Below are 14,195 nucleotides of genomic sequence, written 5' to 3' on the forward strand. Positions count from 1 at the left end.
AAGTAACATGGAGATAAAAGCTGATGATGAAAAGGAAGACATTTCTGTTTGATTCATCACCTTATCTCACATATTGAAAGAACAAGAATATGGTTTTGACCCTGAGAGGATACTACAGTGAAGGACATCTGCAATTCATCAGTGCTAGTTTAGTTTCCGGTGTTGCTTTTTGAAGTTGATTTAATTACATCACTAATATGTGTTCAGGAATTCCATTAGTCCATGAGCATTGAGAAAAGTTTCTTCCCTGCTCTGGAAAGGAGAAGAAGAATTATAGAATAAACTATGCAAAAATCATTTATGTTACTATTGTTGTGTTTATAGCTAATTCTTGAACTAGCCTTTAAAGGAATACTTCCATTAACCCAGAATGTGGTTGACAGTTGTTTTTTTTACTGAACCTGGTTAAGTTTCTTTTTGTATTTCCTCTGTGGGCTTGTTTGGAATAGTGGTTAAGCAGATGCTGCAGTTTCGTGAGCGGACCAAGAGGGTGTAAGGGGCGGGCGGGCAGCTGGTGAGCACAAGGCAGGAGCAGGGAGAAGCGGTACCGGGCCCGGTTCGGGCAGAAGCGGCACCGGGCCCGGTTCGGGCAGAAGCGGCACCGGGCTGTGCGCGGCTCTCCGGCGGAGGAGCGGACGGGCGGCGGGTGTCGCTCCCTGCGGTCTCGCCGCGCGGGGGCGCTCGCGGCCAGCGGCGGCTCAGCCCGTGGCCTCCTCCCCGGCAGGGGGCGCCAGCGCGGCGCCGGGCCGGGCGCAGCCGGCGGAGCCTCCTCGCGCGGCCGGGGGGCGGCGGGCGCTGCGATTGGCCGGGCGGGTCACGTGGGGCGGGGGGCTGCGGCCGCCACAGTAAACATGGAGTCGATCTTCCACGAGCGGGTGAGTGAGGGAGGGCTGGGCAGATCCCACCGCCCGCCCCGCTGCCGGGCACAGCGTCGTCGGTTGTGGCCGTCCGGGCGGCCGAGACGGGGAAGGCGCGCGAGCTCTCTCTGAGGAGCTGCTGGGGCGGTGCCTGGGCCTCCCGTCCCCGCGCTGGCCGCGGGGCAGCCCCCGAGCCCCTGGGCTGCGCTCGGCCTGTGTCGGGCCGGGCCGCGCTGCCCGTGCCTGGCAACCCTCCGTCATTCCGCTCTGGCTTGTCCCGTGCCTCGGGGGAGAGCCGGGCCCTCGCGCGGCGGTTCCTGTGCCTATGGCCCGTCCCGGCTGGACGCTGCCAGCCCTAGAGGGAAAGAGTCAGGGCTGAATCAGCGTCCGCTTTCGCCCGGGACTGTGCTCTGGAGACTGCAGGAACAGCCCCCAAGTGTGGGGAGGTGTAGACTGCAGCTACTTGTGTTTCCTGAGAGAGAGCTCGCACGGCTGAAAGATGAGTCTGAGGATAAGCAGCGGTAGGCAGGGCTGTCCCTGTGCCCTCAGACCCGGCTCGTCACCGAGCCTGGCTTGGCTGTGGTTGTGTAATGAGCAGGGAGTGGGGAAGGCACTACAGAAATCGCAGTTCATATAGTGTGCTTCCGTGTGCTGGACAGTATTTCCTGTTTTGGAGGATAGATCCTTCTGTAAACTGCTGTGATTTATTCAAGTTCCCAAAAAATATCTCCTATTCCTGTTTTAATGCTGGTCAAATTGTCATTAGATTTTTTTTTTTTCTTGCACTTTGCCAACGTCTCTTCAACTTTATTGTGTTAATCTTAACACTGGTTCTGTTACTTTGTTTTGATGTGTAGGATTGGTTTCCTTTAGAAGTCGAGTAAGATAACTGTGTACCTTACTTTAAAAAATTGTTGTACTGAAATCCATCAAAACTGGGGGGTGTTCTTTCTGAGTAGGTTTAGGTTGCAAAATTTGGTAAGTGTTGTGGTGTTAAGTAGCTGCTGTTCAGATTGTTGGATTTCAGCTGTGATGGCCTCTGCTTAAGTCCATCAATCTGGCTTTGAAAACACTTTAACAAAATCTACTCTTTTCTTACATGGCCTAGCCTATCACAGTACGAATTAACTTTTTATCACTAATTTGCTTTCTAATTTGATAACAAAACTTATGAAATTGAAGTGACAGAGCATAATACATTCAGAGGTACAAGATGATGGTAACCTGTAGTTCCTATGCAGCCTGGGGAAGGGTGAGTTGGCAGTCTGATGTGAAACATGCCAGCTCCCTGGTAAGTTAGTAACGCAGTTAAAAACTTGCACCTGAATGCATTTGAAGTTGGAGTGCCAAATATTTTTATTCTATTATCATTTTGGGGAAAAGCTGTCTTTTTTTTCTTAAGGGGTATTTTTCCCCCCATCAAGTGGTATCAAAATACTTTGAAGTGCTGCATGTTCCTAAGTCTGCACACCCCCAGTGTTTTTGATTGAAAAAGACATGAGAAACAGGGTATTCATTAAGAAAATTTAATAAAACAATCAGCAATGTGGCATTTTTAGAGAGAAATTACAGATGTAGAAAGTAGGATTTAAGTATGGGGCTTCAGGAGTCGCAATCTTAGAAGTTTGTGCTTTCCTTGATAAGATACAAATGATTGAAAATCCTGAAATCAGGGCAGCATTTTATGTCAGGAGAGGTTTCAATGAGGGGATTTCAGGTTATGGAAATGCACTGTTCTCTGCACAAAACAATGGAAGTACGTGTCAGTTAAATACTGTAAGATCTGTTTTCTGCATTTGATAATTAATGTGTATAGCTTTTACATATGAAAATTAAGGTTTATTACTTTCAGGTAATAGTGTACAAATACAGAAGGGTCCTTTTAGTGAAATTAGGATGTAAGCATGTAATACAACTAATTTTCAGTGGTATTTTACTAGTTCTCTGTTTGTAAACCAGTTTCATATGACTCTAGTGGAAAAGCCTGTGTTTGTTGAGCAGGTTTTTCTCTTACAGTTTTGTCATATGACCAGCAGGAGGGATGTGGTCCCACAGGTGTTTAGTCTTGGGTTTCTTGTTGCAGGAAAGGCATGAGCTGGAGGAGGTTTCTGAATGCCATTGAAGCCTGGCTGTACAGCCAGTGTAGCTTTAGTAACTCATTGCTCAACTGAGTGATGAAGCCATAGGAAGATTCTGGAGTAAAGGGAACTTTCGAGGTTTCAGCTGTAAGGGAGATCATGGGAGAGTTCTACATATGATTTGTATGATGCTTTTATGGAATGTTAAAGAATATTCCTCAAAGGCATGCTCTTGTATTCTTAGTTTCTGTGGGTCTGGCTTGAGTGACAAACAAAAAGCAGGATTTTAAAACTGATGTCACTTGTCTTTCACCTAGAGTTACCGTTATCTGTAGAAAAAGACTGCTTTCCATGGGAAACTGCTTTGGTTGATTTACATTGAGTTTTTTGGGTTTTTTTAACAAGGCAGTATTTTATCTCGCATATGAAAATGATGGAGCTTGTCATGCATTCATTCAGATCAGAGATTTTTAAAATTTGTACTACAAAATCATGACTCATATTGTTAATTAGCTGTTTTAAAATTTGTTCTGACATTTTTAAAATGTTGCACTATAGTTGTATTACCTGTAATGTGCTGGATATGTAACAAAGTATCTGAATTTTTTTTTTTAAATGGTCTATCAGTTAAAAATACTTTCATTGTTTAATATGCTGAATTTAATAATTTTTTCTTGTTTCTCCATAATTGTTTTCAAGATTTTCAAACTAATGGTATGATCATATTTTATCTACTTCCTATATGTAAATTCCATGTGGAAAAAGAGCTTTACTGTTCCTCCAGCTCCTAATTATTTTATTGTCAATAATGTGGAGAGCAGATTGTCAATAGCCACACCTGGAAGGGAAGAAAAGTTAAAAAATAATGTGAATGTCTGTTACTAGGAAGTAGAGATCCAAACTGTTTGATTTTCATGTATTGATGTTTTGGAAGAGGATAGAATCTGTTGTTCTGATGCTTGCAGAGTCTGTGTGATTTGTTGGATCATTGGAAATATTTATAGTGTTTTCAAAAACAATTTTTACAGGAAATTTATTTCCCTTAAGGAAATAAGGCAGTATGCATGTTGGGTTTTTTCTCATGATGGGAGAATTGTATTCTGTAGCTTGCAGTGTAGTACACTGAATGAATATATGGTATTTTGCATGGCTGGGGAGGGCAGGAAGTTTTCCAGAATGAAAACAGCTGAGTAATTTTACAGTTTACATTAACCTGGGTTTTTTTTTTCTTTTTTTCTTTTTCTTTCCATTGTTTTTTTTTTTTTTTTTCCTCTTCCATTTTTAGCAAGAAGGCTCATTGTGTGCTCAACATTGTCTGAATAATTTGCTGCAAGGGGAATACTTTAGTCCTGTTGAATTATCCTCTATTGCACAGCAACTGGATGAGGAAGAAAGGATGAGAATGGCAGAGGGAGGAGTATCTAGTGAGGAATACAGAACATTTTTACAGGTAAAATTATCTTCATTTGAGGTTGCTTGATGTTGCCTGAAATCTAATATTGGCTGGCACAGACCTGCTATTCTTGCATAGCTAGACAAAGTTAATTTTCTAGTGCTAAAGCTTTTTAAATTTATAGATAGGCCTTTTCATTCATGCATCTTGGATGTGGCATTTTCAGATGTTACTAGTACAGTTTTACAATAATTCTACAAAAAGCTACATTACCTTCATCTCAGGCATGATGAGGAGGCTCAGTAATTTGCCTTTTGTTTTTGTAAGCCAGTGTCAGATAGGAACAGGAATTCCCATGTCTGTCTGCCGTTTAAGCACTGAACATCTCTAAAGGTTTGAGTTTGAAATTAATATGACTACTTGGGGCATTGTAATCAGCCTTAAAGACAAGGACATAAGTTGTTGCTTTAAGACTCTGCAGTTACATAATTTTCAAAACTCAATTATTTTTGACCTTTTATACTTACACCATCTTTCCCTTTTCTCCCTCCCAACTTCACATCGAGCAGCAGCCTTCAGTAAATATGGATGATAGTGGATTTTTCTCAATTCAAGTAAGCACCACTCTCTTCTGACACTTTTATATTTATGCAATATATGTTCTCTTACATTATTTAAAAGGCATTGAACTTTTCTATCTAGTTCCCAGTTTATGGGCTTAATGGGATTAGGTGCTGGACTTCGAAATGTTCAGAGTGTTTTCCATTAAGAACAGTGACTTGCAGTTCTTCAGTTCATGGGCCCTCAAACACATAGGAGAAACATGGATTCAGGAACTGTGAAATGACACCTGCTGGCAATAAGCTTGACTACTAAGCTATTTCTTGTGGGCACTTCAGGTGTCTACCCTGGCTCCCACTGACTGCAGGTGAAAAAAACAGAATTCAGATTGCTTTCTCAAATTATAGACTGGAAAGCCTTTGGCATGTGCAGATTTTTCTTGAGTGGTTTTGGGTTTTTTTTTAAGGCCATAGGAGAAAAGTAATCAATAATAAATACTTAAACCAGAAGAACAACAAAAACGGCTTTGAACACCAAGTTGGGGCTTTTGTCTAGATTAGAGCTCTAGGCATCTTTGGCTGTCTCCCAAGCTTTCAGTGGTACTTGTCAATGCTCAAGACTCCCTCAAGAGCCTCTCTTCCTTATGGCCAACTGGACTGTTTTTCTTTTTAGCAATAAACCGTTAACAGTTTGGCTTTCCTGCTATCTTTGGGCTGATTCAGTAGCTGAAAAAAATTGCTTCCTCCTTCTACTTTTTTGTCTTGTCATTGCTTTGTCATTTGAGGCATAGTTGGCTTGCTGAAATGAATTTGAATTGTTAACTTACAGGTTCTGACAGCATTATTTCATGTAGCTTTAAAGAGTTATTTTAAAATGAGTTGGTGCTCAGATTAATAAATTGATTGATCCTGTGATAATCCAGTGGTACAAAATTTCCAACTGTTACTGTGAAGAAAGATGGAGGCTATATGGGGAGGTGAGGAGGGCAAGTAAGGGCAGAGCAATGCATTGCAAGTAGAGAGATGTCAATTTATGGCGTGTCTGTGGAAGGTGAAATTACAGCTTTGTTTGGGGTAGTAAGCTTATTAACACAGTTGGGTTAAATCCTAGTTTTGTTACTTTTCCTTAGGTAAGATATTTATGCTTGCATGTAGATCCATGACAGCTGCATTTTGAGTAATGTGATTCCTAATTTCCTGGCAATGTTTTGAAATCTAAGTTTTATGAAAACAATATAATTATTTAGTGTAGCTAGGATGGTTGCATTGCTAGAATTTAGATTTGAACTAGTCTGACTCATGAAAAGTGTTCTTTTTTGGCAGGTTATAAGCAATGCCTTGAAAGTGTGGGGTTTAGAACTAATCCTCTTCAACAGCCCAGAGTACCAGAGACTTGGGATCGATCCTATGTAAGACTCTTTCAGCACCCTGCTTTTATTTCACCAAAAAAAAAATACTCTTAATCTATGTTTAAAATCTTTCTTTAAAATTGCTGTTTCATATTCTGTTGCATTTTGATGTTTGTATTGCCCCGGCTTTGATTTTTTTTTTTTTTTTCCTTTTTTGTGGGGGTGCATGAGAACATCTGCCCTCTGTGCCTTTATGATACTTTAGTATCTGTGGCATCACAGATACATCACATTAGATATGAAGATTTCAGTGATATTGACAACTTCCTGAATGTTATAAAAGCAGTATGAGTATTCTGTAATGTAACATCAATGGTTGTATTACTGAAGCTTTATATAATAAGTTCAAATTAGCAATAGCAAAGATCTTAAACATTATTATGTACTCTGATTTTAGAGTATTTAATTTTATTTATACCTTTTGTTTTTCTTTTTACAGAAATGAAAAATCATTTATTTGTAATTATAAGGAACACTGGTTTACAGTTCGAAAGTTAGGAAAACAGGTGACACTGTCTTTTTTTATTTTAAAATTGACTTCAGAAATGGGTGTGGAAAAGTGGTTGCAAGTAGGTTGTGCTTCCCTTTTGCAAGCTTTTGCTGAAGTTTGGTTTAATAGTATCCCATATTTTAAAAAAGGTAAATGTTTGTTTAATCACAAAAATGCCAGGCCGGTCTTTGTAAATGTTAGCCTGGGAAAAGACTGTAGGATTAGTTCCCTAGTGAATCTGTCCTTTAGGGAGCTGCAGCTCTGCCAGGGTCTTATGTGACTTTTTAAGCTATTTTCTTTTTTTTTTTTCTTTCCTACATGAAATACTGAAGAAAAATTGTACCGGACGGTTGGGAGGAGTAGGGAATCCTGAACAAAGATTTGGATCCCTACAGAATTCAAACTTATTTCAATACAATAAGATGTTGGCATTGTAAAATAATTTTGTTTGTTTAAATGGGCAATAGATATAAGGGAAAGGCCGAGGTTTTGATGGATAATAATGGATATTCAAGAGAGTATCCATTAGAATGAGGTTTGGGGAAGTAGAATCTCAACTTTGTACTATGACAGAAAACTTTGAAGCAATTGTATTCTAAGCAGGAAATAGTTATTAAAGGTAAAGGATGACCATATTAGTATATGGTAGATATGTACCAAATCAGTTCATATCCATGTCCCTTAAAACACCAATTCAGTGTTTTATTTTAGTAGCCAGTCATTTTTTTGGATCATACTTCATAAGCTTTTATACAACATGAGCTGATTTGGTGTTTGGTTTTTTCAGGGCTTTTTTTTTCATAGAAAATATTCATAGAAAACAGATTTTAGAGTCTGTAATAATGGGACAGGAGTCTGTTTGCCCATTTGGTTCATTTTTGCAAGTTCTGGCTATGTATGTTGTCATTCAGGTTAAAAAAAATAAAGAAGAATCACTTGTGAGTGAGAACTAAATTCTACTGTTCTGCTTCAGTTTGAAAGTATGGCTACTGTTTACAGGCATATTTTGTTTATTTCATATCAAAAAGTCTGGATGTTCTCTTAAAATTGTGGAAATGCTCCTTACTGTACAATGCAACCATGTTGCGTGGAATTTTATGAGAGAGCATTCTAACCTAGGACATCCTAAGCTGCAGGAGGATGCCTTTTTCCTGTTTTACCTGGCTTGTAACCACGTGAAGACAACACTAGCTGTCTGTTATCTAGAGGGTAATGAGAAGACTTGACAAAATAGGTTTATTTCACCTGCTTCTTCTCTGTTACAGTTAAAGCAAGATCAGCTTTTTAAAAAAACTTTATCCTCCATAATGACTTTTAAAAGTTGCTGTAGTTTGTCCATCAAATTTTTTATGGAGCTTTTCATTCCCCTACTCTTCTACACTGTTGGTCTTCTTACTGTTTCCTAGTGGCAAAGAGTGTTTTTGTCAAATTAAGTGAGTGCATGACAGGGTGATAGATAGTCACTTACATTATTGTATGGGCCTGGCTGCAAGTGTGTGGGTGTATATATGGAAGTTTGGGTATTTCTGGGAGAATGGAGATCAAATTCTCCTTCCACTAACTCAAATGGTGCTTTCTGGTTAAAACTGCATAATCTTGAATGAGTAGGTCTAAAAAAAAGTTCTTTAGCTTCATTGGAATGTATAGGAGGTTTAGAGGTAGAATATTTTGTTTCACATTGAATATGTTTTCTCTCTGGAAGTTTTATGTAAGTATATTTTTTCTGTATAGAAGTATTAAAAATTACTAGTTATGGTCTTCGGGCAACTAGAAATGAGTCGTGGATCTTTATATGAAGTTGTAATATAGTGCTGAACTTGCAGTTTATTTAACTTGAATAAATTTTTCTTAATTTTTGAGTTTAAAAATTATCTGAGAAAGGCAAACATTAGTTTTTAGCATCACCAGCTATTAAAGGTAGAATATTCAATTAAAGTATTTAATAGAAATTATTGAATGTCTGTTTCCTGTATCTATTAATTTCTTAACACATAGAATTAACTGATGAAGGGCTTCTTACTGCATTAGTCTCAGGTTTAAAACTAGGATTAAGCAGAATTTTAGAATGATGTCTGAAATAAATCAAAATACAGTGGTTAAGGATTATCTGTTATAATGTGTTTCCCTGGTACCAGTATTCAGTAATGGGAGAGAGCATGCAGTAATTTCCACACTTCAGACGTCCTGTTAGAGTATTTGAAGGAACCTTTAGCAATGTAGATATTGTGCTTCAAGAAACTTTTATTTGATAATTTATTTTACTATATTTTTTCGGATAGTCCATAATAAAAAATTACCACAATGTACAGGAATGGATTACCGAGTAATCTTCATGCTAATTTGTTCTCTCAACCTTTTTTTTTTTTTTTTTTTTTTTAATTACAGTGGTTTAACTTGAACTCTCTCTTGATGGGTCCAGAACTAATATCAGATACATATCTTGCACTTTTCTTGGCTCAATTACAACAGGAAGGTAATAGTAACTTGCAGATATTAAATCTCATTAATTAAAAGTAGGTAATATTCATTATTTCTTAGAACATACGTATTCAGTTAACTACCCTTAGTTTTATGATTGAAATAGTGAAAGAACCCAAGTCCTTATAATGAAAGGTAGAGTCTTTCATCTTAAATTGCACATGATTGTATTCCATATAGTGTGCATTTTAGAGTGTTTATATCTGCACTTCAATGCTGTAGACTTATGATTTCTTTTTCTCAGGTTATTCCATATTTGTAGTAAAAGGTGACCTGCCAGACTGTGAGGCTGATCAGCTGCTGCAGATGATTCGGGTACAGCAGATGCAGCGGCCAAAACTGATTGGAGAAGAGGCAGCACAGTCAAGAGATCACAGGTAAGGTAAATAAAGATTTAATTTAATAATGTTCAGTATGATTGCTTTGTAATTTGGAAATAATAAGTACCTTTAGTTCAATGTTTACTGCTGTTGCACGCAGTAAAAGCAAGTTGAAGACAACAAATGGTATATTTTTAAGTGACTAAAAGCTGCCTTGATAAGAATTGAGTCTTTTCATGTGCACAAGCATATTATGGTGGAAAATGGTTTAGCAAATCTTATAAACTATTGTTAATAGTAATTATTCTGTAGTTAAGACTGGTTTGTGCATTCTGTCATAAGTAGAAAAGAATGAGAAACTGATCCTTGAATTCCACATCATATAAATCATACAGCATTCCCTTTTGGAATAATTTCACTGTAATGTTGTGCTGCCACTCATTTTTTGATGCGTTCTGCTAATACAAAATATCCTTGAAAGCATACAAAGTTAGTGCTTTATGCACTTGTGCAGTGATTTCATTGCATTTTCATAGTGAACAAATTGCATACTGATAAAAACACTTTAGGCCTCTCAGAGGAATTAGTTATTTTTTTCCCTTTGCAAAGTTAAACTGATGTTGTAAATCGATGGAATAATTAGCAGTAACATGGAAAGTGTATACAGTTTATAATGGTGTCTGTTGCTTTAGTGTAGCCTTCAAGGCCTCCTGAGAGGGAGACCATATGCACTCTTTTCTGCTGGTGTAACTGTTTAAATAGCAGTAGGTTTGAATAGCATGTATCATGGCTTTTTGTGAGCTTATTATTTTTGACGGTTTACTATCTAACAGCTTCTTGGTCAACATGTGCATTGCTTTAGAGGTCAGTGTGCAGCAAATATGTGTTAAGGTTGCTCTGCAGTTGCTTGCAGCCCTTTTATGCTTTTTCATTTTTCAGGAAAATACTTCTTTATATAACAGACTTTAACAAGAACAATATTTTTCCCAAAGTTTAATTGGCAGAAGATACTAATTTAAACCTCATTATAAAATCTAATATAATTTCTGTCTGAATTTTGCTATGATTTTCGCAGGCTACCCAGAAGTGATGTGGACCAAGCAATAGAAGTTACCCATCCTTTTGAAGGAACAGGCATGTTAGACGAAGATGAAGAGAATTTTCAGAGAGCCCTGGCTCTAAGCAGGCAGGAAATTGATATGGAGGATGAAGAAGCTGATCTTCGCAGAGCCATTCAGCTCAGCATGCAAGGTGAAGGCTCATCTAAATTTCTTACAGTGCTTTAAGCAGCTCCTGGAATCAGTCAGACACTTTTCCCAGCATTTGTCAATCTCTCTGGAAAGACTGGTGTGAAGCATGGAAGGACAATCTAGGATTGTCTGTAGCTATCTCCCTTCCGCTTTTTGAAAACCTGTAACTTGCATGTTTGCATTGATTATTAGGAAGGAAGATCAAATTGGTAAAGGGTGGCAGAAGGAGAGGGAAACATTCTTAAGGTGAGGAGAAGAGAGTATCAAGTGAAGTTAGTCTAGGTGTTTAGTTCTCCAAAAAGTCAGTCTTCTCAAGTTTGAAGATATTTTTTAAGTTATATTTCGTTTACTAACTTCATTTTACTATAATTAGTAGGATATGACATGTTCTGCTTTTAGGTAGTCGTCGAAGTGAGCTCCCAGGCTCATTACCACAGAATGTTCAGTCGTCTCACAGCAGTCACACAGACTCCCTTTCTTCAGAAGAACTGCGAAGGAGAAGACAAGCATATTTTGAAAAGTAAAGTAGCTGACAGAAAACTGCATGTGGAAGTACATGCTGTATTTTTCAGTGCTTTTGGGTTGTGGATGGGTTTCTTACCGAGGTCCAGCTCAACTTTTCTGTTTTAACATGATTTCCTAATAGTACCTGAATTTACTATTCTCAGGTGGCTTCTACAAAGAAACCTCTAGTAAGAGGATGTTTGTTAGTAATGCAATAGTCTTGCTACTACTGCAAGTCTTGTGAAGAAAAAAAAACATACATTATAGAAGTGTTTTGAATTAAATCCTGTAAATTTCTGCAACTACCTTCTCAACAAAAAGTATTATTTCTCTAAGACTTTGCTTTGAGTAATGATGCTTCTCATGTCCATCACACAAAAGCATTGTACATATTTTATGTTACTGTTCTGGTGTATCTTCTTAATAGATAGTTGAGTTATGGTAGCTTTTCTATATCTCTGTCTTATAGTAATAGAGGAAGACCAGGAAGAAAAGCTATGGATGGGAGGAGTTAGACTTCACATGGTAGGATAAGAATGCAGAGCTTCCAAATCCTCGGAGAATAGTCTTGTGGCTTGGAGTATAATACTGGGAAGATAGGTATCTGAAGGCTAGCAGGGTGAAATGATGAAAGAGATTTTGAGCACACGGGTGTTATAGTACAAAACAGCTTCTACTTCTGACTCTGGCCTTCCTTATATGAAGTGAACTTGATTCAGGTTTCATACTGATGTTAATCTTATTCTCTTAAAAATTTATGGCACTTTCAGACAGCAACAACAGCTACAGCAGCAAGATCAGACCCCAAGCCTACAGGACAAAGTAACTCTTAGCTCAAGCACTCCAGATCCTGGCACAGGTACTGTTTTTTAACTTTGCATCCAACAGTGAAATGTGTCTTTTTCATTTTTGTATTGTTTCTCAATTTTCCTTGTCTGCCAATTTTGTCACGTTGGCAGCCATTCCAATTGTGTATTACAGCCATTACTGTATTGGCAGTGGAGGAAAGGATCACTCCTGAAAAGCATGTTTCCCTTTGAATGTCAATATTTCATTTCAGAGTGAAGAGCATTGCTATTACCCCAACTGTTTGTTTTCTAGATTACTTTTAAAGTTGTGTGACAACTCGGAGTAGTATCTGACAAAATTACTGGAACTAGTTTTCAGGAGAACACGTGTAGACCTTACCAGTATTAGGTATTGGTGATCCAAAATTGTGTATTGTTACAAACTGACTGTTGTTGATGAAAAACTATTTGCAAAATGTTCCATGATTTTAAAAACAAAACCAGTTTTGTTGGTGGGGTCGGAAAAGGTGGGTGTGGATGAAAGAAACAACAAAAGCATTTAAATCTAATTAAAAACTGTGAATTTATTACAGCTTGTATTCATGTATTGTCTTTAGGGGGTGATATGAGTGAAGAAGACATGCTTCAAGCAGCCATGAATATGTCTCTGGAGTCTGTTAGAAACCACTTGAATTCAGAAGAGGAGAAATAACATCATTTTTTCCCTCTTACTGTCAAAACGCTAAGTCTCCATTAAAATTCTACTGTGTGAATGTTGCACAAGCAGGGTTCATTTCAGAGTTCTGGAAGCAGGAATGAAAGGGGGACTGCTGAAAGTCAGTTTAGAGAGGATCTGCAAATACAAAAAAGATTGCACTAATTTAGAGAATTGTAGCACTCCTAGTACAAAACATCTGCTCACTTACTGGAACTATTCACCCAAAGTTAGACAAGGGTAGCAGATGTAACTTAAAGTAAAACTTTTAAAGTTTGCATTAAAAAAGCAAGTGTTAATTGTTTTGAAGAATTCTATAGAAGATACAAATGGTGCTGAAAACAGCATCAAATTATTTTCTTCAGTACTAATGGAAAAACAGATACAAGTAATACGTTATGCGCATAAATTCTTTTTAATAGATCACTCTAAAATGGGGAGAGTAATTAAATTCCATTCATCTTAAATAATTTATTTTGTGGTTGTTTATTATGGATGACTTAATGTCAGTTTTTTGATCCTGCTGTCCACTTTTGAAATTATCCATTTTGCAGGAGAAACAAAAATCCAAAAATTTCATACTTTTCAATTCAAGACAAAATTTTCAGTGTTTGTTGACTATAATGTTACTCCTGAGTTTTTCAGTGATTTCCGACTTTCTAACAATTTTTGGTTTTACCTTCAATTTCAATTGTAAAATTTTAGATCTGTGTTTAACATACTGTCTTTTAGCAGATAACTTACCTTATTTGGCTTGGGGTTTAATTGTTCATGTTTGGTTTTAATTATTGTTTTCTTATGTTCTTTCTTGTTAAAGCCACTGTCTTTTTACTACAAAAGCAACATATACTTAATTGGGTTGAACAGTTTTTCTTTTCTGCCTCTTCCAGAGTCATTTCCTCTTCAAGCTCAACCCTTCATTCTGGGCCTTTCATTGTGAAAGAGCTGTAACTGAGTCTAGGAGAAAGTAGGAGGGGATTTAGGTGCCATATAGCCAGTGCCACACACATAAGGTGCATTCCTGCAATCTGAAATGACCCCTGTGCAAGTAGCTCTTTTAAGAATGAATATTTATGCCTGTGTGGATGTTTCTTTCTGAAATGCTTTCTATGAGTGTCTGTCAGAATGTTGCAGTTTTTTCAGGAATGGCCTTTATTCACGCACCTTACAGTTTTTTTTATTACTGATCCTGAGAAAAATTGGGAAACAAAGTATGTGAGAGAGCTTATGCTGTTGGTTGTAAGACATTTGCGCTGATATCCAGGATGAATGTGTAACAGGGTGACCAATCCTAACTTTGAACTTCAGTGCAACAAAAGAGATGTTTCATTTTCCTAAATGGTGCTTGAAATA

At 37.8% G+C, this 14,195-nt stretch overlaps 1 protein-coding gene across 1 annotated transcript; it reads left to right on the forward strand.

Annotated features, from left to right (window-relative positions):
* Nucleotides 1-780: 780 nt before the first annotated feature.
* Nucleotides 781-14,195, forward strand: ATXN3 (ataxin 3). Its single transcript, XM_056516099.1, has 11 exons — nucleotides 781-875; nucleotides 4,221-4,385; nucleotides 4,898-4,942; nucleotides 6,212-6,297; nucleotides 6,737-6,803; nucleotides 9,173-9,260; nucleotides 9,510-9,642; nucleotides 10,661-10,836; nucleotides 11,235-11,355; nucleotides 12,110-12,198; nucleotides 12,745-14,195. Exons 1-11 carry the CDS (start codon nucleotides 852-854, stop codon nucleotides 12,837-12,839), a joined length of 1,089 nt encoding a protein of 362 aa, XP_056372074.1. The 5' UTR covers nucleotides 781-851; the 3' UTR covers nucleotides 12,840-14,195.

This window comes from Oenanthe melanoleuca, unplaced genomic scaffold, assembly GCF_029582105.1.
Source record: "Oenanthe melanoleuca isolate GR-GAL-2019-014 unplaced genomic scaffold, OMel1.0 S268, whole genome shotgun sequence".
NCBI lineage: Eukaryota > Metazoa > Chordata > Aves > Passeriformes > Muscicapidae > Oenanthe > Oenanthe melanoleuca.

What these genes read in the sequence shown, in the direction of transcription:
- ATXN3 (XM_056516099.1), top strand. Translation starts at nt 852, where the DNA reads ATGGAGTCGATCTTCCACGAGCGG. An exon ending in GGCTCAATTACAACAGGAAG is followed by an intron (nt 9,261 to 9,509) that starts GTAATAGTAACT and finishes TCTTTTTCTCAG; the next exon opens with GTTATTCCATATTTGTAGTA. An exon ending in GCACAGTCAAGAGATCACAG is followed by an intron (nt 9,643 to 10,660) that starts GTAAGGTAAATA and finishes TGATTTTCGCAG; the next exon opens with GCTACCCAGAAGTGATGTGG.